At 37.0% G+C, this 26,832-nt stretch overlaps 2 protein-coding genes across 2 annotated transcripts in view; one reads left to right on the top strand and one right to left on the bottom strand.

The window, feature by feature from the left end:
• LOC138305104 (cortactin-binding protein 2-like) overlaps positions 1 to 24,776 on the bottom strand; it is a 59,765-nt gene extending 34,989 nt beyond the window's left edge. Inside the window, exons 1-6 of the mRNA XM_069245504.1 lie at positions 24,498 to 24,776; positions 22,324 to 22,425; positions 21,676 to 21,915; positions 19,179 to 19,286; positions 17,918 to 19,075; positions 13,614 to 13,782 (exon numbers count right to left, since the gene is read on the bottom strand). Of these exons, the coding sequence (XP_069101605.1) occupies positions 13,614 to 13,782; positions 17,918 to 19,075; positions 19,179 to 19,286; positions 21,676 to 21,915; positions 22,324 to 22,425; positions 24,498 to 24,572 (1,852 nt within the window). The 5' untranslated portion in view covers positions 24,573 to 24,776. The remainder of the gene's footprint in view (positions 1 to 13,613; positions 13,783 to 17,917; positions 19,076 to 19,178; positions 19,287 to 21,675; positions 21,916 to 22,323; positions 22,426 to 24,497) is intronic.
• A 203-nt stretch (positions 24,777 to 24,979) lies between these two features.
• The window catches only part of LOC138305103 (probable cytochrome P450 CYP44), a 29,736-nt gene continuing 27,883 nt past the window's right edge, over positions 24,980 to 26,832 (top strand). The window contains exons 1-2 of the mRNA XM_069245503.1: positions 24,980 to 25,386; positions 25,810 to 26,047. Of these exons, the coding sequence (XP_069101604.1) occupies positions 25,164 to 25,386; positions 25,810 to 26,047 (461 nt within the window). The 5' untranslated portion in view covers positions 24,980 to 25,163. The remainder of the gene's footprint in view (positions 25,387 to 25,809; positions 26,048 to 26,832) is intronic.

Here is a 26,832-nt window from a genome sequence, read left to right as displayed (position 1 = left end):
AACATCCATACAGGCCCCGTGGACCTCACATGTCCATAAAGACCCCATGGACCTCAAACATCCATATAGGCCCCATGAACCTCACACATCCATACAGATCCCATGGACCTCAAACATCCATACAGGCCCCACGGACCTCACATGTCCATACAGACCCCATGGACCTCACACATCCATAAGACCCCATGGACCTCAAACATCCATACAGGCCCCATGGACCTCACACATCCATACAGGCCCAATGTACCTCACACATCCGTACAGGCCCCGTGGACCTCACACATCCATACAGGCCCCATGGACCTCATACATCCATACACGCCCCATAGACCTCATACATCCATATGGGCTCCATGGACCTCACACATCCATACAGACCCCATGGACCTCATACATCCATACAGGCCCCATGTACCTCATACATCCATACAGGCCCTGTGGACCTTACACATCCATACAGACCCCATGGACCTCACACATACATACAGACCCCATGGACCTCACATCCATACAGATCCCATGGACTACACACATCCATACAGGCCCAATGGACCTCACACATCCATACAGGCCCCATGGACCTCACACATCCATACAGGTCCCATCGACCTCACACATCCATACAGGCACCATAGACCTCACACATCCATACAGATCCCATGGACTACACACATCCATACAGGCCCGATGGACCTCACACATCCATACAGGCCAGATGAACCTCACACATCCATACAGGCCCCATGGACCTCACACATCCATACAGGTCCCATTGACCTCACACATCCATACAGGCACCATAGACCTCACACATCCATACAGGCCCCATGGACATTATTAGACATTTATATATGAACCATATTGTTTCTATATTGGGTCAATAGACCTCAGATTCTGTGGAGATTTTATACCTCTAACCACTTATAGGCGTATTGCAAGGCATGAGGTTATTACCATTAGCTTATTACCAGATATAATATTACATGGGCTTTTTATGATGATATGAATCCAAATTACAGATCCAATAATACCAGGTACACAATAATGATACATCTTTATATAGCAGGGAATGTAAGTGATATTTTTAACATGCAGGTACACGCAGTTGCTTTTTTCTTAGGAGACTGTTTTGACAGTATTGAAACTTTAAAAAAAAATTTTGTAGTTCACTTCAAATTATTCGTTACCTATTTAAGATGTGCTGAAAGAGATAAGCAGAAACTGTGCTGAAAACTCATTCCACAGTGTGTTACTAAACCAAAAATAAAGCAGAGAAGTCCAAGCTGTCTACTGAGAGATATAACCATCACTGGCTGGACCTGTCATTCATCACATACAATACTGGAGAAAGCAACCACATGTGTTGGATTTACCTGCGAGTCCAAGGATTCAATGTTGAGGTAGTTCTGTCAGACAAATACATTTAAAATCTTTGTGAAATTATCAGATACGAGAAACAGTGTTGTCATTTCATATATATAGAGGATGCCATGCTATCTAGAACATTTCCTTGCTTTGTTACAAACATCCATACAAGTCATAACTGATTACTAAGTGGTTTTATTCGTGTAGTATTATATAGTATACAAGATGCTCAAAAGGACAGATCTACACTCAAACAAATTTTATGCTTTAAGATACAATGTACATGTATAAATATATATTACTTTTTTTTTATTGTAATAGGGAAATGGCAAGACTGCTTGATAATTATATGGTACTATGACTGAGGTACATATTTTCAAGGTTTCACTATGTATCGATCATGTTATATACCAGTACACCAAATAAAAACACTGAACTCTAGATATTGTAGGTATGTAGGACAAAATGCATGAAATGATGCTATCTTCCTGGTGTAACATGAGAGTTGCCATGACAACAGCTTGTGATGATAATCAGGAACATTAGCTGGTATTTATGTGACATGTAATACCACACCCTGTGTTGTTAGGTATATTGTAATTACTGATCGTCCCAAACACTAATACCATACCCTGTGTTGTTAGGTATATTGTAGTTACTGTCCCAAACACTAATACCATACCCTGTGTTGTTAGGTATATTGTAGTTACTGTCCCAAACACTAATACCATACCCTGTGTTGTTAGGTATATTGTAGTTACTGATCGTCCCAAACACTAATACCATACCCTGTGTTGTTAGGTATATTGTAGTTACTGATCCCAAACACTAATACCATACCCTGTGTTGTTAGGTATATTGTAGTTACTGTCCCAAACACTAATACCATACCCTGTGTTGTTAGGTATATTGTAGTTACTGTCCCAAACACTAATACCATACCCTGTGTTGTTAGGTATATTGTAGTTACTGTCCCAAACACTAATACCATACCCTGTGTTGTTAGGTATATTGTAGTTACTGATCGTCCCAAACACTAATACCATACCCTGTGTTGTTAGGTATATTGTAGTTACTGATCGTCCAAAACTAATATACCATACCCTGTGTTGTTAGGTATATTGTAGTTACGGTACTGATCGTCCCCAACACTAATACCATACCCTGTGTTGTTAGGTATATTGTAGTTACTGATCGTCCCAAACACTAATACCATACCCTGTGTTGTTAGGTATATTGTAGTTACTGATCGTCCCAAAAACACTAATACCATACCCTGTGTTGTTAGGTATATTGTAGTTACTGATCGTCCCAAACACTAATACCATACCCTGTGTTGTTAGGTATATTGTAGTTACTGTCGTCCCAACACTAATACCATACCCTGTGTTGTTAGGTATATTGTAGTTACTGTCCCAAACACTAATACCATACCCTGTGTTGTTAGGTATATTGTAGTAACTGTCCCCAAACACTAATACCATACCCTGTGTTGTTAGGTATATTGTAGTTACTGATCGTCCCAAACACTAAAACCATACCCTGTGTTGTTAGGTATATTGTAGTTACTGATCGTCCCAAACACTAATACCATACCCTGTGTTGTTAGGTATATTGTAGTTACTGATCGTCCCAAACACTAATACCATACCCTGTGTTGTTAGGTATATTGTAGTTACTGATCGTCCCAAACACTAATACCATACCCTGTGTTGTTAGGTATATTGTAGTTACTGATCGTCCCCAACACTAATACCATACCCTGTGTTGTTAGGTATATTGTAGTTACTGTCCCCAACACTAATACCATACCCTGTGTTGTTAGGTATATTGTAGTTACTGATCGTCCCAAACACTAATACCATACCCTGTGTTGTTAGGTATATTGTAGTTACTGATCGTCCCAAACACTAATACCATACCCTGTGTTGTTAGGTATATTGTAGTTACTGATCGTCCCAAACACTAATACCATACCCTGTGTTGTTAGGTATATTGTAGTAACTGTCGTCCCAAACACTAATACATACCCTGTGTTGTTAGGTATATTGTAGTTACCCCCAACACTAATACCATCCCTGTGTTGTTAGGTATATTGTAGTTACTGATCGTCCCAAACACTAATACCATACCCTGTGTTGTTAGGTATATTGTAGTTACTGATCGTCCCAAACACTAATACCATACCCTGTGTTGTTAGGTATATTGTAGTTACTGATCGTCCCAAACACTAATACCATACCCTGTGTTGTTAGGTATATTGTAGTTACTGATCGTCCCAAACACTAATACCATACCCTGTGTTGTTAGGTATATTGTAGTTACTGATCGTCCCAAACACTAATACCATACCCTGTGTTGTTAGGTATATTGTAGTTACTGATCGTCCCAAACACTAATACCATACCCTGTGTTGTTAGGTATATTGTAGTTACTGATCGTCCCAACACTAATACCATACCCTGTGTTGTTAGGTATATTGTAGTTACTGATCGTCCCAAACACTAATACCATACCCTGTGTTGTTAGGTATATTGTAGTTACTGTCCCCAACACTAAAACCATACCCTGTGTTGTTAGGTATATTGTAGTTACTGATCGTCCCAAACACTAATACCATACCCTGTGTTTGTTAGGTATATTGTAGTTACTGTGTCCCAAACACTAATACCATACCCTGTGTTGTTAGGTATATTGTAGTTACTGATCGTCCCAAACACTAATACCATACCCTGTGTTGTTAGGTATATTGTAGTTACTGATCGTCCCAAACACTAATACCATACCCTGTGTTGTTAGGTATATTGTAGTTACTGATCGTCCCAACACTAATACCATACCCTGTGTTGTTAGGTATATTGTAGTTACTGATCTCCCCAAACACTAATACCATACCCTGTGTTGTTAGGTATATTGTAGTTACTGATCGTCCCAAACACTAATACCATACCCTGTGTTGTTAGGTATATTGTAGTTACTGATCGTCCCCAACACTAATACCATACCCTGTGTTGTTAGGTATATTGTAGTTACTGTCCCCAAACACTAATACCATACCCTGTGTTGTTAGGTATATTGTAGTTACTGATCGTCCCAAACACTAATACCATACCCTGTGTTGTTAGGTATATTGTAGTATTGTCCCAACCTTACTGTTTTATATATTACTGTCCCCAAACACTAATACCATACCCTGTGTTGTTAGGTATATTGTAGTTACTGTGTCCCAAACACTAATACCATACCCTGTGTTGTTAGGTATATTGTAGTTACTGTCCCCAAACACTAATACCATACCCTGTGTTGTTAGGTATATTGTAGTTACTGATCGTCCCAAACACTAATACACCATACCCTGTGTTGTTAGGTATATTGTAGTTACTGATCGTCCCAAAAACACTAATACCATACCCTGTGTTGTTAGGTATATTGTAGTTACTGATCGTCCCAAACACTAATACCATACCCTGTGTTGTTAGGTATATTGTAGTTACTGTCCCCAACACTAATACCATACCCTGTGTTGTTAGGTATATTGTAGTTACTGATCGTCCCAAACACTAATACCATACCCTGTGTTGTTAGGTATATTGTAGTAACTGATCGTCCCAAACACTAATACCATACCCTGTGTTGTTAGGTATATTGTAGTTACTGATCGTCCCCAACACTAATACCATACCCTGTGTTGTTAGGTATATTGTAGTTACTGTCCCCAAACACTAATACCATACCCTGTGTTGTTAGGTGTATTGTAGTTACTGATCGTCCCAAACACTTAATACCATACCCTGTGTTGTTAGGTATATTGTAGTTACTGATCGTCCCAAACACTAATACCATACCCTGTGTTGTTAGGTATATTGTAGTTACTGATCGTCCCAAACACTTATACCATACCCTGTGTTGTTAGGTATATTGTAGTTACTGATCGTCCCAAACACTAATACCATACCCTGTGTTGTTAGGTATATTGTAGTTACTGATCGTCCCAAACACTAATACCATACCCTGTGTTGTTAGGTATATTGTAGTTACTGTCCCCAACACTAAAACCATACCCTGTGTTGTTAGGTATATTGTAGTTACTGATCGTCCCAAACACTAATACCATACCCTGTGTTGTTAGGTATATTGTAGTAACTGATCGTCCCAAACACTAATACCATACCCTGTGTTGTTAGGTATATTGTAGTTACTGATCGTCCCCAACACTAATACCATACCCTGTGTTGTTAGGTATATTGAAGTTACTGTCCCAAACACTAATACCATACCCTGGTTGTTAGGTATATTGTAGTTACTGATCGTCCCAAACACTAATACCATACCCTGTGTTGTTAGGTATATTGTAGTTACTGTCCCCAAACACTAATACCATACCCTGTGTTGTTAGGTATATTGTAGTTACTGTCCCAAACACTAATACCATACCCTGCGTTGTTAGGTATATTGTAGTTACTGATCGTCCCAAACACTAATACCATACCCTGTGTTGTTAGGTATATTGTAGTTACTGTCCCAAACACTAAAACCATACCCTGTGTTGTTAGGTATATTGTAGTTACTGATCGTCCCAAACACTAATACCATACCCTGTGTTGTTAGGTATATTGTAGTTACTGATCGTCCCAAACACTAATACCATACCCTGTGTTGTTAGGTATATTGTAGTTACTGATCCCCAACACTAAAACCATACCCTGTGTTGTTAGGTATATTGTAGTTACTGATCGTCCCAAACACTAATACCATACCCTGTGTTGTTAGGTATATTGTAGTAACTGATTGTCCCAAACACTAATACCATACCCTGTGTTGTTAGGTATATTGTAGTTACTGATCGTCCCCAACACTAATACCATACCCTGTGTTGTTAGGTATATTGTAGTTACTGTCCCAAACACTAATACCATACCCTGTGTTGTTAGGTATATTGTAGTTACTGATCGTCCCAAACACTAATACCATACCCTGTGTTGTTAGGTATATTGTAGTTACTGATCGTCCCAAACACTAATACCATACCCTGTGTTGTTAGGTATATTGTAGTTACTGATCGTCCCAAACACTAATACCATACCCTGTGTTGTTAGGTATATTGTAGTTACTGATCGTCCCAAACACTAATACCATACCCTGTGTTGTTAGGTATATTGTAGTTACTGATCGTCCCAAACACTAATACCATACCCTGTGTTGTTAGGTATATTGTAGTTACTGATCGTCCCAAACACTAATACCATACCCTGTGTTGTTAGGTATATTGTAGTTACTGATCGTCCCCAACACTAATACCATACCCTGTGTTGTTAGGTATATTGTAGTTACTGATCGTCCCAAACACTAATACCATACCCTGTGTTGTTAGGTATATTGTAGTTACTGATCGTCCCAAACACTAATACCATACCCTGTGTTGTTAGGTATATTGTAGTTACTGATCGTCCCAAACACTAATACCATACCCTGTGTTGTTAGGTATATTGTAGTTACTGATCCCCAAACACTAATACCATACCCTGTGTTGTTAGGTATATTGTAGTTACTGATCGTCCCAAACACTAATACCATACCCTGTGTTGTTAGGTATATTGTAGTTACTGATCGTCCCAAACACTAATACCATACCCTGTGTTGTTAGGTATATTGTAGTTACTGATCGTCCCAAACACTAATACCATACCCTGTGTTGTTTGATCGTCCCAAACACTTCATCCACATTTATTTATAGCCTGCTATCTAAAATACTGTTTAGTCTATATAAGCCACAGATGACATTTTGTCCTGTGTTGTGACATTGAACAACAAAACACTGCACACATCTGTACTGACTTTCAATATTCACAGATAAACTGTCTAAGAGTATATATAATAAAATAATTTTAATTTCATCAAATGGGTCAAGGTCATCAATTTTAACAAACTGCTACTGAAAGTAAGAGAAGGAAAGAGCCATACTGTTTGTCTATATCCAAAGAAGCCATTTTTTTGTGGTATTGAATAAAATCGTAAATTTGTTTTAGAATTTTCAAATATATCTGTTTATCAACAGGTCAAGGAGACAAACTTTGCAGCAAGTGAAGTTAGATATAGCAACACATTAATATCTATATTCTAGTCCAAACAATGAGAACATGACGCCCAGCTTCAATTAGCATGAGTGTTCGCAGTGCCTACTATCTAAATAGTATTAATACACTAACAGATATATGTAAGAATCTACAAGGATACAGATATCTACAAAACCACTAAACCTTCCTCTATAACAGTGTACTCCAAGCTTGCAAGCATCTCAACACTATGAAAGCTAAATAGGAGGGTTTCGAGATCCCAAAACAACGTGGATTTAGCACAATTTACTGCTGATTAGTCTGACCATTTGGTGATTATGATGTCATAATTTTACATGTTTTGTGATGTCGTAATCACCGGAAGGTGGGACAAAACGACACTAAATTGCACTTGAAACACTCGTATTGAATAAATGAGTTTACAAGCTTGCAAGCATCAAAATTAAAATCTCTGACTACTCATTAATATAGTAAAGGTACATGTATATCTTATGTACACTCTCTAAGTAAGCGGTGTTACTTATCAAATCCTAAAATTCAGATTGTATATACACACAGATACAGTTCAAAATTGTTTTTCCCTTGAATTCAAGATCTTTTTACTTCTCACAGCAAAGAATTCAGTCATATTTATGAATTTATCATTGATAATCAATTATGGATCGATGAAAACTACAGGGCTACTATATCTCTAATGTCCTTTCCCTAAGTCATTGATAATCAATTATGGATCGATGAAAACTACAGGGCTACCATATCTCTAATGTCCTTTCCCTAAGTAGCAACCCCTTATAAAAGGTATAGCTGTAAATGAGTGGAAATATATACATGTATAAATATTTATTGTTTAACATGGAGTTTTAATCTACGGCATACAAGCCACCAGCAACTTGAGAGCCTGACACTTAATAGTGATGGTATGTTAAATCTGATAGTTTTAACTGAATCTGAACATGCACAATAAAAAATCAGTTAAAACTGAGAACTTTAGTCAAACCTACATGACGGTTAAGATCAACCACAAGGTTTTAATCAAAATTGAATATTTTGGTTAAACCTAATTATACAAGTGAAATATTTTGATAAAATCAAAGATTTTAATTAAACCTTATGCTGTATTTAAAAGTTTCCATACTGAAGTGAAACAATTGTGACATTAATAAAGAACAAATAATGAAATTTAGTGCAAATCAAACTAGCTACAGAGATAGTCAGAACTGATACGCTACTCTCTAGCCTTACAGCTATGGGACAAGGCTATCTTCTGTTATCTTGTATTGAGATCAGTCGATAAATGTTTAGCCTTGAATGTGATGAAATGTTTCTTCTCCAAAAAAAGAGCTGTTTCTAGATAAGAAACTAAATCCTTATCACACAGGTTCTTAAAAGTCTATTAAATGTCTCTCACACCCGTAGCCCCGTAGCCTGAGTTTTGATAGCAGTATATACATGTAGAGCTCTAACAGCATGAAAAGCAGGTACAAAATATTCCAGAAATAAATATGTAAGATTGTCAAGCAAAAAAATAAATATTGAAAGTTTACAAACTGTAAAAGTTTGAGAAAGCTTTGTGAAGTACCAGATCATAGTGACCTTTGTATAATATATCATACATCAGACGAACTTGTCTGAAACCTCTATAACCATAAACTGCTGTATCATTCTGTGACCTTTGTCCTCCCTGAGATCTTTATTGACAAGACACTATACCTGGCCTTGATATACCAGTACTGGTATATGGTATAACCAGTTTGTGTGATTAATCAGCCTATTAAGAGCCAGGGTCATATAACGATATGCCAGGTTTACGAGGGGGAGGAAAGCTGGAGTACCCGGAGAACAAGAGGCCCAAATGGCCTGTATCACTCACTTGGTTAGTTCTGTAAATATGACAAAAACTCATGTCATATAACTTACAATTATCTACTGTATATTATCTAAATTCCTCGGGGAGGGGTGTCAGCCAAACCATTGAACAATTTCAAATCACCACACATATGCTTAAGGATGCTACTAGCCTAATGGTTAAACTCCAACAAGCGGTTTACAAGAGGTTAATTTTGTAAATTGTTGACAAATGGACATCAGGGTATGGTATAAACTCACTTTAGTCTTTTGGATCAGGTGACTAGCTAAAGCTAAAAGCCACTGACCAGTGGTCAGTACATATGTACCTGGCAAATGCACTACATAGGATTCACTTGTGAGGTGGAGGGCTTATGGTAATATGTCCAGACTAAAGATCTACCAGTCTGGATAATTGGACATGGCTTCATTATCCCTATTCCGTATGAAGATGTACCAGTCTGGACTATAGGACATTACTTCATTATCCCTATTCTGTATGAAGATGTACCAGTCTGGACTATAGGACATTGCTTCATTATCCCTATTCTGTATGAAGATCTGTCAGTCTGGACAATAGAACATGGCTTTATCATCCCTATTCCGTATGAAGATCTGCCAGTCTGGACTATAGGACATTGCTTCATTATCCCTATTCTGTATGAAGATGTACCAGTCTGGACTATAGGACATTGCTTCATTATCCCTATTCTGTATGAAGATCTGTCAGTCTGGACTATAGAATATGGCTTAATCATCCCTATTTCGTATGAAGATCTGTCAGTCTGGACTATAGAACATGGCTTAATCATCCCTATTTCGTATGAAGATCTACCAGTCTGGACTATAGGACATGGCTTCATTATCCCTATTCTGTATGAAGATCTGCCAGTCTGGACTATAGGACATTACTTCATTATCCCTATTCTGTATGAAGATCTGTCAGTCTGGACTATAGAACATGGCTTAATCATCCCTATTTCGTATGAGGATCTACCAGTCTGGACTATAGGACATGGCTTCATTATCCCTATTCTGTATGAAGATCTGCCAGTCTGGACTATAGGACATTGCTTCATTATCCCTATTCTGTATGAAGATCTGTCAGTCTGGACTATAGAATATGGCTTAATCATCCCTATTTCGTATGAAGATCTGTCAGTCTGGACTATAGAACATGGCTTAATCATCCCTATTTCGTATGAAGATCTACAAGTCTGGACTATACGGCATTGGCTCATATCCCTTTTCCATATGAAAATCTCCCAGTTTGGACATGGCTTTAATTATTATCCCTACAAAGCTGTGACCTTTGTCCTCTGACCCATGACCCCTCCTGTATGTCTGTGGCCCACAGTGACTATAAACCACCCCAATTTAACTTCTGTTGACAACTGTTAAAAAGACATATTACCCACTAATGACACCCAAGGCATGAACTGTGTTAAACACTTCTTCACAGTGAAAATGTTTGTGTTTAAAAGCTATTTAAAGATTGAAATGCAGCCAAATAGACACCTTGATGTCTTCAACAAGGAAGTGCAGTAACATTAATCTAAAGTATAACATAAAGATTTTATACAAAAACATGTTGTTTTACCTACACCGTAATCTGACATGTAGAATATAATGGTTAAATACGGACTGGGTGTTATGTCTGTGTGAAACTGCACTAAAAGTGAATGTTTTGTAGGTGAGGAGGTGTAGCCTGATCCCGCCATATTAATTGTGATTTACCATCCTATACGTGTATGAATAGATTAACATGCCAAATATACACCCTGCTTTGCATTTTTTCTTCAGTTTGTAATCTAGTGGATGTACATAAAGCCACAAAGTCACCTCTACCTCTGCCTACAGGGTTCCGACTCATGTTACAGTACACCATACATAAGCAATAAATGTTTTCGTAAATGCATGGTGTACATTTCTAAAACTTAGATTTACATTATATTTCTGACATCATATTGATATAAGCTGTTTACTTCCTGCTAATTAATAAAGCTGGAATAATCTAAAATTTTCCTATTTTTCAGCCTTAACCTATAACTGTAAATGATTTTGTACTTTCATGCAGTTATCAGTATCAATCAACAGTCTGTTAATGAATCAATTAATCATTATTATTAATTAATCTTATGCAAAGGAATACATATATAATAAAGTGCCCTATCACTATTGTCATGAACTGTACATTATTAAAACATGGTGACTTTAAATCGGCTACCAAAATTTAAGTAAAATGTTATATATATTTACAATTGGTCTTGATACAAGAGACCTAACATTAGAGATACTTTAAGTAAGGGCAATAACTCCATATAATACAATGAAGAAAAATTTCATGGTTCTTGGCAAAAATTTATTAGATAATTTCTATAGCTTTGAAATATATCTTCTCAATTCACAAGGTAATTTACAAGCTGTGTAATCATATGCAGGGTATTATAAAAAGACTGGAAATTTAGCAACATGCATGAAGCACATGCCAGCCAGCATTTTATCAGTGTTGAAATCTCAACAACGATTAAATCAGTCTCATTCTTTGAAATTATCAGCTCACAGCTCTTTGACTGATTACATATGCTATAACATGATAGTAGAGAATTTCTGATCATCACGTCTTCTCATATACCCCATCTCTGACCATTTCTATTTAGTACTGTACATTAGAAGGTACAGTTAAACCTGATACCTGTGTATTGAGATGTAATTATATGACATTTTTCCTGCTGAATTTATCGCAATTAAGGTAAAACTTGTATAATTTAGAAACCTGTCTACACCAGCCAACTAGGCTGGCTTCAGTGACATCCGATTTAGAATAGTCACATTGTAAGTGATAATTAATTTTACTTTGTAAGTGAAATTGTTCAGAACAAGAGTAACTCTTATTTCTCTTGATTCTTTAATTACTACTACAAAGCCTAACATCTATAATAATGGCCTTCGTAAGAAATAAACCACTATTGACCACTGACCTATTACCTGTGACATCAACAGGTAAATCTACAGGTATGTGTGGTACAGGTATCGTAATACTTCTGGGAACAGGTAAATCTACAGGTATGTGTGGTACAGGTATCGTAATACTTCTGGGAACAGGTAAAATCTACAGGTATGTGTGGTACAGGTATCGTGATACTTCTGGGAACAGGTAAAATCTACAGGTATGTGTGGTAAAGGTATCGTGATACTTCTGGGAACAGGTAAATCTACAGGTATGTGTGGTACAGGTATCGTGATACTTCTGGGAACAGGTAAAATCTACAGGTATGTGTGGTAAAGGTATCGTAATACTTCTGGGAACAGGTAAATCTACAGGTATGTGTGGTACAGGTATCGTAATACTTCTGGGAACAGGTAAATCTACAGGTATGTGTGGTACAGGTATCGTGATACTTCTGGGAACAGGTAAATCTACAGGTATGTGTGGTACAGGTATCGTAATACTTCTGGGAACAGGTAAATCTACAGGTATGTGTGGTACAGGTATCGTAATACTTCTGGGAACAGGTAAATCTACAGGTATGTGTGGTACAGGTATCGTGATACTTCTGGGAACAGGTAAATCTACAGGTATGTGTGGTACAGGTATCGTAATACTTCTGGGAACAGGTAAATCTACAGGTATGTGTGGTACAGGTATCGTAATACTTCTGGGAACAGGTAAATCTACAGGTATGTGTGGTACAGGTATCGTAATACTTCTGGGAACAGGTAAAATCTACAGGTATGTGTGGTAAAGGTATCGCAATACTTCTGGGAACAGGTAAATCTACAGGTATGTGTGGTACAGGTATCGTAATACTTCTGGGAACAGGTAAAATCTACAGGTATGTGTGGTACAGGTATCGTAATACTTCTGGGAACAGGTAAAATCTACAGGTATGTGTGGTACAGGTATCGTAATACTTCTGGGAACAGGTAAATCTACAGGTATGTGTGGTACAGGTATCGTAATTCTTCTGGGAACAGGTAAAATCTACAGGTATGTGTGGTAAAGGTATCGTAATACTTCTGGGAACAAGCTCAATCAAGGCAAATTCCTCTAAATAGCTGTTATCAAGGGAATACTATGGATTGATAAGATATAAATCTATCAGTAATTAACAAGGGGAGCAGGTCTCTAGCTCAGGCTGTTACCATGGTAAGAAGATTTGATCAGTTTCTCTGTACAATGTCTGGTGTATGAGGCGTCAATATGGTATAACCCTTTTGATCCAGTAGGAGGTCTATATGGCTACCTGAAGTTTGGAGTTATATTTAGTATTACCTGTAACTGTACATTTACTTGTACTGTAATTAAGGTACATAAAAAAGAGTTACCTGTCATGATGGATGATAAAAGCTGCTGAAGGTCTGCCATTTCTGGCCCCAGGAATTCAAGCGCAGTAGCCGGCATTGGTGGGTTCACTGGTGCATGACCAGGGGACGGAGAGGTTAGAGGAGACGCAACATCAGGGCTAGTAACAACATCCAAAGCTTCGGGAGTCGACTGCAAGAGAAGGGTATGCTGTGCATGCCACGAAAACCACTCATAACAATAAGGCATCACACAATACAACACTCATAGGGAAGGTATGGAAATAAACACGGAAGACAGAAAGAAGCAGGAGAAAAATACACATGGAGAAAGACTGGGAATAGAAGGATGGATTTGAACACACAGAAGACAGAACGTAGAGGAATGGAAATAAACACAATGGAAGAGAGAAACGAAGGTAGGAAAGAAATGAAAACTGACGAATACAGGAAGTAAAATGACTGAAATCCGAAAGAAAAACAACAGGATGATAAGAAGGAAGAAATGCACAGGAAAATAAAAGGAACAAGGGAAAACACAAGCAGGAAAATGATGGAAGAATGGATTAGGAGAGAAAGAAAGAAAAGGGATGAACAAGGAAACGAAAAAGAAAGCATGCTGTTATTTATAATGATACATATGATCAGTCATGCTATGGACGATGTAAACAATGATGAAATGGTGAACTATATTGATCATCACCATTACTGATTAAGAATAGTGTGCTCTACAGCTAGGACATTAAAACACATTCATGCAATATTATACAACAGTATGCTATTCTATATTTACATATTACAGAGTTATTTGCCCTTTCGAAGGTATTGATAGTGATGTCATGTTTGTAAAAGTAATATCATACCTATCTGAGAAAAATTACAATTGGTATGGCTATATCCACAAGGGAGAAAACTCTGTAATATACAAGACGAAATACATGCATATTTGGAGTTTGAGACCATACTATGCTGTTTGGGTCTCTATAATCCCACGAGGACTGTGCACCAGCACACTAATACTTCCACCTCGATGTCAGCCATAAAGAAATGGAGTTCATTTTGAAGTTTATCTACAGTGTGTTACTTTTATAAAAACATTTTGTACTTCTAACAGCACCACTTGTAGCTGTAGACTGGTAAAATGGGTGTGTTCACCATGGCCTTGTGAACATCCCATAATATCTGTCATGGAATGAACATTCCACAACCAGATATCCATAAATTTCAGAAAGCACAACAACTGATATAAATAGTTTGTATGCATGCATATAGATATATGTGTACACTAGCTGTATGTATTTGGCATGCACAGACAAAGTACTTTTTAACACTACAGATACTATAGTTCTCGATTCTTAGATTTGGTAGGGTTGAATACTCCAGGGCCTATAGATCAAGCTGCTTTCTTGGAGATACAAAACAATTACCCTTGGATGTTGTTTCAGAAGTGTAGACTCGGTGTAGAAGGGAGACCAGTACTACAGTAGAAGTGGAGGTCATAAGTACATGCCAAGCAACCAAAATTCATTCCCTTCAGTTGTAAGACGCTTGTCTTTGCAGTGTTGGTAGATATATATAGTGTTGTTGTTTTTCTTTTTACTTTTTTCCCCATACCATTTTAAAGATTTTATACCCTTCTGATTACAGGTAGATTTATTTGTTTGCGTTTGTTTGACGTCTTACAAAACAGCCAGGGTTATTTAGAGATGTGACAGTTGTAGGTTGTAGAGAAGAGCCAAAGGAGTACCCAGAGAAAAACAGCTCAAAGTTACATACATGTCTGCAGTATATATATAAAATACCTATCAATCTTCTAAACTTCAACATTAACCTCTATGCTAAAAATAATGTAAAGAATTCAAAGGACAGCAGCTGTACTGGTGTAAACAAACATTTACCACCTGATAATTACCACTACTTCTCTATACTTGGTAATGTAAATATAGAATGATAAATTGTGATTTGGCAATACATTTTTTAGTTGTAGTTGTATAATTTAGACTTTATTTTACTCTCAGGCTATATGTATGTGTTTTAATGATGTACTGCTGTGAAATGTGCTTGCTGGTACTTATCTATCTAAATTCAACCATTGAAAAGTGTTTGAGATTTTTTCAAATAAATATGGACCTATACATGAATACAATGAGAAGCACTAGTCTGGTTATGTAACCAGCTGTAACCACTGGTCCAGTAACAATCACATCCATTGGAAGTTATATCTTTAGGTTGGAAATGATGAAATTTCAAACACACCATTTGCATACAGACAAGAGCTTGAGGAACATATATACTGCTGGAAGAAAAGTGGCTAATACATCTCCTATAAGCTGTTAACAGGCCGCTACAGCTGTATCAGATCTTATCCTAAAGTACAGGACTTAGCTGACAGACCTACCACCTGTTGTTCATGTACATATATATAGCTATAGCTAGGGGAGGGGTCAGCTCTGTATACTAGCACACACACACAAACTCCTGACAGTTTGATTTCAAAATTTGGATCTATAGATATAGTCTTTGGAATTCTCCTCCATGTTTTATCAAATCAGGGATGCTTACAATTTTCTCCTATTAAAACACATTTATGAATATGTACCAAGGAATACACAGGACATGATCAGGAATGGCTATACATCTTTATACTGATCACAGTGTTGGTTAATTACTGTATTCAGCGACTCCAAAACTGACAATACTAATGTGTTTTTTCCTTCTATTAATTACAATTCACATTCATATAGGTATTGGATCACCTTTATCAAGGAGTATAAAACATTATACATCTTGTAGATTACACGTAAGCCAATTACGAGCTAGGTATGTTTCTGACTATAAAAATATTGTGATAAATATTGGATTAATATCAGCAACATCAATTTGAGAACAGCTAATTTTACACAAAATGATCCTGCTATTTCAGATATATACTGTTTACAATTGATATAAAATCTGTTACAATAAAAAGATAAATGGTCAAAATCCTTCAGTGTCTTACAAGGTAAGTAGATAATCTAAGTGGTATGATGGATATATACATACGATATATATATATACTTTCTTTTCATATTTCATATTAAAATGACAATGACAATGATGATTTTTTTCACACAAGTATTATACTGATTAAATGTCTCCTCCACATTCCTCTATACCAGATCCCATGTATACAAGTAAACATTAACTATATGATGCGGTGAACAGATGTAGAGAGCTCTGAACGTTTCCATGCAATTACCCATAATGCTTTGGTGGCAGTGATGTGATCATGGTCATTTTAATGCTTGATGACTTCTTCCTGATCAGGGATATGCTTGATCAGTCACAGCTTGATGATGAAAGTCCAGGTGAAAAAGTGATATAGTAATCTGGTTAATATATCCGAAATGGATGGATAAAGTTTGAGAAATCAGGACAATTTCATCAAATACAAATGTATAAATTATTGTCAAGATGATCATTTTGCATATCATGAAAATCCTTTCAAGGAATTGTCCAAATTCTCAAGATTATCGTCCAGTTTTCCAGTTTCCAGAGACTTTTGATCAAAGTAAAAAGCATTATATATATCAGATCCAGAATATTAGGTTTATACTGAAGATTTAGCTTCAATGTATGACATATTACCTCTGAAAAATATGATAATGTTTATTTTTGTAAATTATTGAAACAAAAACTTGATATATATATGTTTTCTACTTTGACCAAAGGTATGAATATACTACAGATGTGGAACTAAGTCGATCAGTCATCTGTGATGATGTATGGATTAGGATACAGTGAATGATCGGAAGAGACAGCCAGCAGGGAGCTGCATGGAACTCAGATAGCGGCAGTATCGAAAGTCAGTCAACACATACAGGAGGTCAAAATGGAGACAGAAAACAAAGCAGGAGGATAAAGGAGAAAACACAAAGAAACAATCATAAATCAAACACAAAAATAATCCACACATTGAAATAATAACATGGGGAAGTAAAACAATAAAACAAATAAAACTAAAACAGAATGAAGGGAGAATTCTGTCATTCTAATCTGTCAATATCGTCGTATGTCAATCCTGAGCTTTGCACATTATCTTGATAAATTTTATCAATAACAATAGGAATTCCTCTCACAACATAAAACATACTTTATTGCACATAGTGTCAAATTGTGAATTTTATCAAAAGGAGCAATATATTGCAGCTATCCAAAAGGCAGCTATGTCCTCTAAGGGGGAAATAAAATAAATAATATGGTAATAATATGGATAAAAAGCTAGGAGTTTAAATTCATTTGCATGTCAAACACAGACGTCCCTCCCTTCATTTTGCATTTACACAAACCTGCGCAGGCTTCCTCATTGGGGAGGAGGATTCTGTACCAGCAGACTGCCGCCCCGCCCCTCCACTCCCGTGAACCACACTCACAGGAATATGCACAGCTTTAGGTGTTGAACGATTACTAGTGTCATTTGGAGTGTCTTTACACACTGAGATTCCGACTTTAGGGGGAGGGGCCGGCTTCCCTGGGACTGGTGAGTTCAACACAGGCTTGTTAGGGGGCAGAGGTGGTGGTGTACCCCTGCCAAGTGGCACCATTTTACGTGGGGATGTGTTGGCAGCACTTACATTTGGATTATTAGCGTTTTGTGAGGCTACATTTACAGTTAACATTTTGCCTCCAGATGATATTACGGCAGAGGTTCCTGGAGATATACCTATTCTCGCACCAGTTCCACCTCGGTAGCTCTCCGATTTGTCAACAGATACTGCCCCGACTGGGCCAACCCTCATTTCAGATGAATCTCCCCCACTCAATGAACCCCTTTCTGGGGAACGGGCAGGGGAGTTAACTCCATAGCGCACACTCTTAAGAACGGTGTTATCTCCGATCCCTGGAGAGTAAGGTCTATCCTCCGAGATTCGAACTGCTCCGTCTATATGTGGTTTTGAAGATTTTGGCACAGGTTTACCTAACGTGGGACTAACAACAGTTAGAGTTGCTCCCCCTAACCTTTCTGTACGCGCGGGAGAGGATTTAACCTCGATATTTTGCAGCGAATCTTTGGCAGACGTAGCAGCTGACGACAGCTGTTTCTGAAGTGCCTCCACTTGTAACTGTAGAATATCCACCTGAGACTGGAGTTCTTTGTTTTTTGTATCACTTTTACTAAGACGATTTTTTAATTGTTCTCGTTCTAGGTCAAAATCGTTCAGCTGCTTCTCCATGGAAGCCTCCATCTTGAGAGATTTCTTACTCTCTTGCACAAGGCCCTCAGCCATGGTTATTGTTTTATTTTTCTCGTCTTTCAATAACTGATCATACTGATTGCACTTCTGTCGATCGATGACGAGTCTTTCGATCAATTTCTTTTGTTCTTTAATTAGCATTACTGCTACTTGTTTATGTTTCACAGAATTTGCACGTTCCTCCTCTAAACTAGCCAGAGTCTTTTTCAGATCCTTTTCCAACTTCTTGTTTTGACCTTTCTCATAATCAATCTGCAGGAAAGAAAAAAAAATACAACAATTAAAATGTAAGAGAAAGAGTAATACTTAAGGGAAATGCCATGAATATACTGTAAAATAAATGATGAGACAGTACCTCCTGACGGAGACGCTCTCTCTCCTTCTCCAACATGTAGGTCACATCATCACCCTGAGCTGTGTCCTGAGCGTGTTTCCTCTTCTCATCTTCCAACTCACTGCACACCTACAACAGGCAAAGCTTGATTGATGAATCTGACTCACTGTATCATTACTAAACAGCAACACAACCTGCTTCATTGGATTGTTAATTTGTATTGGTAACTAATGGCCAGTTTATTGCCTTCATTTAACGTTGTTAAACAAATCTATTTGGTTTGGTTTTATTAGTTTAACATCCTATTAACAGTCAGGGTCATGTAAGGACATGCCAGGTTTGTTGGGGAAGAAAAGTCGGAGTATCCGGAGGAAAATTACCGACCAGCGGTCAGCAACTGCCTCACATGGGATTCAAACTCACATCCCATAGGTAGACTACAGGCCTCAAAGTAGCACTTGGGAATGACTGGCCAAGTGGCGAGTGACCTCTAAATTTTACTCGCCAAATGTTGTCAAGAGAAATTTATAAGTTTCATATATTGATTTGATGTGTTAAGAGCTTTATTGAGACACCTTACACTATTGAGCAAGCAGATACACATGTACAAGTATTAAAAACATGAAAAACATAATTTTGTGTTGGTCAAAACTCTTTATATTCAACAACTGCAATGTCCCACTAAACAGCCTCTGTACTTCAGCTTCCTTTTTGTTTTAAACCAATTTTTTAATCTCTATACATTTCCATATACAGTAATATAAGTAATTTATATATAAATGTATAGTAATTATCAATATATCTCAAATTCATTCAGTTACTAACTCATATCGCGCAGATTAGGGTTATTATAGCTGATTTTAAATTAAATAAATTGGGCCTAATACCTCAGGCAGTCATGTACAAGCTTCCAAGAGTCCGTTTTTCGTTGCATATGTCTACCAGCGGCTTGGAATTTAGTTCTGGCTTGGCTATTCTATACATGTATGCATTGACAAACTTTATGTGTATATCTTGCAATGTTTTTGCATCATATTGTTTGCGTTGTTTGAAAGTTGTGTCCGACTGTACTTTCGTTTGAACTTGAAGCGATAACAGTATCATGAATGTCTTAACTTTCTTTCTGTGTCACACAAGCGTCTGTCTCTTTCGTAACAATCAGTAGTTGGACACAAAGTGTGTTTAGCCGGCCATTGATCAATTAATTATCTGTTCACGCATCTTTCAAAACATCGTACCTTCATCATGTCTTAGCCACAACATTCGTTCAGCCATGTCGAAGCATTTGCTTCCTGTTGATGTATTGGCTTCGTTCCCTTTTTTTTTACAAGAATCCCAAGTCAAATCTGTCATTGCTCTCTGTTTGTTTTTTAAAGCCAAAACAAGTCGGGGGATTTGCCCTGGCCTTTTTGCTACCATATTGCTACTGATACACGAGGTAGGGTCATCAAGACGCTTTTCAGCAGGCAGTGATTATGCTTTTAAGCGCTTTTCTGACACAGATTACATATGTGTTACTACTAAAAGAACCGAACACATAAAATAAATCCAGAAATATTAAGGAATTTTTTACTCGCTGTTTGGCGATATATCGTTAATTTTAACTCACCTTTGGGAATATTTACTCGCATATGCGAGTAAATTTCTCTCAACTTTGAGGCCTGGACTAGAGGGCCTGTTGTAATATTATGTTTCATTATGGAACACCCGACCTGCATGCCTTGTGGTAGGCCTGACTTTTCTTTATTGAACACCTGACCTACATACCTTGAGGTAACGTTTCTTTATTGAACATCTGACCTAGCTACATGCCTTGTGGTAAAGTTTCTGTATTGAACACCTCACCTACATAACTTGTGGTAACGTTTCTTTATTGAACACCTGACCTACATGAATTATGGTGATGTTTCTTAATTGAACATGCACTTGACCTACATATCTTGTAGTAACGTTTCTGTATTGAACACCTGACCTACATACCTTGTGGTAACGTTTCTTTATTGAACACCTGACCTACATACCTTGTGGTAACGTTTCTTTATTGAACACCTGACCTGCTAGCTGCAATATTGTAGCTCAAAAGACTTTTAGACAGAAAATGTTGTCGTCTTTAGAGCTACAATTGGTGCCTATTACTGCTAATGGAGCAAAGTAATGGTTATGCAAACCATTATTTAAAAGTTTGCATGCATTTTATGGTACTTGTTTTATATCGGTTACCTACTAGGCAATAAAACTGAACCATATAAAATATCAAATTCTCAGCGAGACATTTTGTTTTTCATATACACGTATGAAGACCTTTCCGCAGTGAATTTATACAGCAAGTCTACAAAGTATGAATTTGACGTTTTGTGAGTGGTACGGTAGATATTAAGAATGGTAGTTATGTTTGTTTTCGACAAAAATAATATATAAATGCTTGTATACGCACAAAATAATTGGAAACCTTCAAAAAAGTATAGAAAATTGTGCCCGAGTGATTTCCGTTTCTGTATTGAACACCTGACCTACATACCTTGTGGTAACGTTTTTCTGCAGTGGCTAACTGTTCCCTCATCTTGAGTTGTGCCTTGCGTTGTGTGGCAATGAGATTCTCCAGTTGTGCTAACTGGTTGTCGTACATTGACTTAATAGCTGATTCATCAAAGGTGTTGTCTTTCATGTTGTCAGAATCCCTCTGTAAGGCTTGGAAGGGGTCGCCTAAACCAAAACGGCCATATTTGGCCTGGTAAAGCAACTGTTTAGCCTTCTCCGCCTATAAAAAATACAGAATATGTTTATTGATACACTTCTAGCAAGAGAATGAAATACAGAATATATTTGAGAGAAGACAATTTATTCTTGGAGACAAATGGATACAACTCTATACACCTTAAACCCTCGCAATCGAAAAATGAAAGCATATTATCACTAAGTCAGCTTTCAAACTGTTTGTGTATGTAGCGTAATTTGAACTTCTTGGTACATGTTTGTGTATGGATATATTCATGGAAAATTAATAAAAGCAAAATAAGTTAAAATTTCCAAGTCAAAAATAATTCCAATTTTACTGTCTTGCAGTACATCACTACATACATGCTCGAGTGAAAGCTTTGGACATCGTTACAGAGTCAATCTGATTACATCCTAATTATTTATAAAGACAAGTAGTACAGACACGTACCTTCAATGTTGCTATGACAACATCCCTAGCTTGGAGCTCTCCTTCCAGGTAACTAAGTAACCGCAACAGGTCGGCTTTGTTCAGGTCCATCTTAGGGTGACGCTGGAACATAAATCATCAGTGTGTGAATTACACCATATTTATAAGGAAACATAATAACATATTTTTACCTAATTCAGAGAAACATTGAATTTCACAAATTTTGAGAAGCAGTTTTTTTGTACAATTCAAAAGTGCCAGCTGTGTTAATAGAATTTCTTAAGCCATGTTTAATTATTTATAAAATATGCATTGCCCAACAGTAGGACTAGCTCCCAATGTAAAGAGATTTTACAATGGAGAATTGGGAAGAAATTAGGGTATTTGCCATTGTGAATGGTAGCGGTTGTAAAATCATAATTGATGATCAGTTTCATTTTATAATTGGAAACGTTAACAGAAAATTCTCTTTTTTTATGTTTTCAATTAACCTTTTAATTTCCATGCATAATTTTAGAAAGATGACCCAACAATATGAATTGAAGTATTTTTTTTCTCTTTAATTAAAATTTAAATTATTGTGTACCTAACATGTCTAAGACATTTTGAAATGTGGTTTTGCATATATATATAAATTACATAATCAAGATTCAGAACAGTGTAAAATAACCACAAGTTATCTCCCATTTTAATAATCAATTATTACCTTTCATAATCAGTCCAACACTAGTGAATGAGCAGATATTCAACCTTATTGGTAATATGTAGGCTTTTAATTGTTGTAGTTTAGTTCATCAATAAAATAAGTTTGCATTACATATCATACTTTGTTTGTTTGATTTATTAACGTCCTATTAACAGCTATGGTCATTTAAGGACGGCCTCCCATGTATGCGGTGTGTTGCGTGTATGTTGTGCGAGGTGCGTGTTTTGGGAGACTGCGGTATGTTCGTGTTGTGTCTTCTTGTATAGTGGAACTGTTGCCCTTTTATAGTGCTATATCACTGAAGCATGCCGCCGAAGACACCAAGCAACACACCCCACCCGGTCACATTATACTGACAACGGGCGAACCAGTCGTCCCACTCCCTGTATGCTGAACGCTAAGCAGGAGCAGAAACTACCACTTTTATAGACTTTGGTGTGTCTCGGCCAGGGGACAGAACCCAGAGCCTTCCTCACAGGGGCGAGCGCTCAACTCAAGGCCAAAAGTGAGGCGGTACCAAGGGAGGCATTAGGAAAGATAAAGTCAGTTAGGAAGAAGAGAAAAGATAAGATCCTAAATTTAGTCGCCTTTTACGATCATGCAATAGGGGCAGCAGGTACAATTCTAACGCCCTACCTGCAGGGCCATATCATACATGCTTGACTACTAAATACAGTAATACCAATGCTGAACACGATTAATCGTATAGGTTTACTGCACTGATAACACATCAGTTGCACATGGAAATCAATATGTGCCATTCGTCATCACATACATATACATATATATATATATATACACACAAATGTATATCAGATAAACCTAGAGATTAATAATTACGATTTTTAATTACATATTTAGGTTCATGTGACAATAATGTAAAAATAATGTAACATTTATTTAAAACAATCAAAACATGAAATTCATTTAAGTGTATTATTTGCAGTTTGCATAAAAGCAAATTAATCAAAAAACAACTTTCTGTACAAAAGTTCATTAACTGCATGCTGAATACATTGTGCTCTTCATAATGTTTAGTATTGGGTGGTGTTTACATAACAGTTGTATTGCATTTCTTTACATTGCAAATTTATTCCTACAATCTTACTAATAACATAGGCTAATAACAAATTTGGCCTAAATTTGGTAGGTGTAAATAATTTTGGAAGCCATGAAGCTGACCATGAAGCTTCATTTGGTGTTTTTGGCTTCCAGATAGAATCAATTTATAACATTTTTTTCCATTTTTTAGAACACTCATATCTACAAAAAGTATGTAGGCCTAACCTCTTCATGAAGTCCGTAGAAGATGTACAAAAAAACATCCGCAACTGAACGTTGTGTATTGGAGATGAAGCCACTCATCATGATGCACAATCATTTGATATTGATGGGTTTTCGAAGTTAAAAATTATTAACATGTTATTATTTAACGTCTAAAAGGGTCGTTAAATAGATATTCATCGTGACATTTAAATTATGCGCTTACCTTCAATGTATTTGACTGTAGTTTTTCCGCGGGGTCGTATAACCCTGCAGCCTGTTTGACATTTCTCGCCGCCATGTTTGACGGGGGAAAGTGGCAATTTTCACAATTCTCTCAAGACTTTACATCCGATTCTTGGGTCAGAGCGTCATTTTCGATTTTGCAGAAGTTACTAATGAACGCGAAAGCCATTAATTATATACATCTACATTGAAAGGCCAAAACTCATCACCGAAACAGTTTATCGCATTGTCCGGGAAATCTAATCCTAATCATGATCACGTGACTTAATAGACAAGTGCTTGCAAAATAGTTTCGTATCTAAAGAAAAAAAATTGTATCAATACTTGAAAAAAAGAGAACTTTCATTTTAAAAATGTCGCTTTATTAGAATAAACGACTTCAATTAATCAATACAGCACACGCGACTTTTTCATTATTGTGCATCATAATACGAAACTAAGAGCTTGTGACAAATAGAAGCTGTAAGATCCCAAGTGGACCACTTTAGTTCGGAAGTTGTTGTTTACTCGTTTTCCTGTTGCGCTAAGAAGGATGACGTACGATATATTTAAGTATCCACAACAAAATGCCAAAATTCAAATGCAATATCTTGAAATGTGTTAGAACGGTTCGCTGACCCAAAGAGGGGAATATTATTTTGTGGTCATGGCATCTTCAATGTTCTCTGTCTCCCGTTTACATGGCTTGAGCAACACACTAGGTCGGAGATCAAAGTACACAATATATCGCTGGTCTTCAACCATCAGTGTTAATTACAATGAGGTTGAAACCCCAACTACCGATAGCGTCTACGATAAAGCCAAACCCTTCAATGAGATCCCCGGACCAAAAGGCCTACCTTTCCTTGGAACACTGCACCAATACAGAGGTTAATATGTCCAATGCTTAGTAATTATATAAACCAACTATGAATGATGACCAATTCCATCAAATAGTCTTTAGGTTTTCAAATTTTGACCTCATATTATGGTCTTTTTTATACTACCACATCTGTTCGAATGTATTAATTAAAATAACTTAATCGGAGATAAGGTGGAGAGAGAAAATGTAGCGTTCAGACAGGGTTCTACCCTTAGAATCTCCAAACAGTAATGTGCTCTAGTAATTGAGTTATCTGGTTACCAATGCTTTATTCAGTCTACTTCCGCTACACATGCCACCCTAAAAACAAAAACAAGTTGGATGGTTTACCATTTGACAACCGGGTCACCAATGACCATTATACATTGTATATAGGAATTAAGTTTCTTGGCCACCAATAGCCTTTAATATTTCTTTTTTTCCTTTTCAGGGCCATTTCACAAATTTAACATAGACCGCTTTCAAGGCTCCTTACATGACCGTTACCAAAAATATGGTCCCATCATGAAAGAAACAATAGCTGGTGTAACTGCCGTCCGATTGTTTGATCCAGACTATGTTAAAATTGTTTACCAGAATGAGGGGAAGATACCACATGTGGCTCCACTTTTAGACACCACAAGATTGTATAGGAGCCAGAAAAATATGTCCCCAGGCCTTGGTAACACGTAAGTCTCCCTTTATAGATCAGAAAAGATTAACCAAGGTAACATGTAAATCTCCCATTATAGATCAGAAAAGATTAACCAAGGTAACATGTAAGTCTCCCATTATTGATCAGAAAAGATTAACCAAGGTAACACGTAAGTCTCCCATTATAGATCAGAAAAGATTAACCAAGGTAACATGTAAGTCTCCTATTATAGATCAGAAAAGATTAACCAAGGTAACACGTAAGTCTCCCATTATAGATCAGAAAAGATTAACCAAGGTAACACGTAAGTCTCCCATTATAGATCAGAAAAGATTAACCAAGGTAACACGTAAGTCTCCCATTATAGATCAGAAAAGATTAACCAAGGTAACACGTAAGTCTCCCATTATTGATCAGAAAAGATTAACCAAGGTAACACGTAAGTCTCCCATTATAGATCAGAAAAGATTAACCAAGGTAACATGTAAGTGTCCCATTATAGATCAGAAAAGATTAACCAAGGTAACACGTAAGTCTCCCATTATAGATCAGAAAAGATTAACCAAGGTAACACGTAAGTCTCCCATTATAGATCAGAAAAGATTAACCAAGGTAACACGTAAGTCTCCCATTATAGATCAGAAAAGATTAACCAAGGTAACACGTAAGTCTCCCATTATAGATCAGAAAAGATTAACCAAGGTAACACGTAAGTCTCCCATTATAGATCAGAAAAGATTAACCAAGGTAACATGTAAGTCTCCCATTATAGATCAGAAAAGATTAACCAAGGTAACACGTAAATCTCCCATTATAGAT

The sequence above is a fragment of the Argopecten irradians genome, chromosome 12 (assembly GCF_041381155.1).
Source record: "Argopecten irradians isolate NY chromosome 12, Ai_NY, whole genome shotgun sequence".
Lineage (NCBI taxonomy): Eukaryota > Metazoa > Mollusca > Bivalvia > Pectinida > Pectinidae > Argopecten > Argopecten irradians.
The sequence above is the reverse complement of the archived record's forward strand: the minus strand, read 5'-3'. Positions and strand labels throughout refer to the sequence as shown.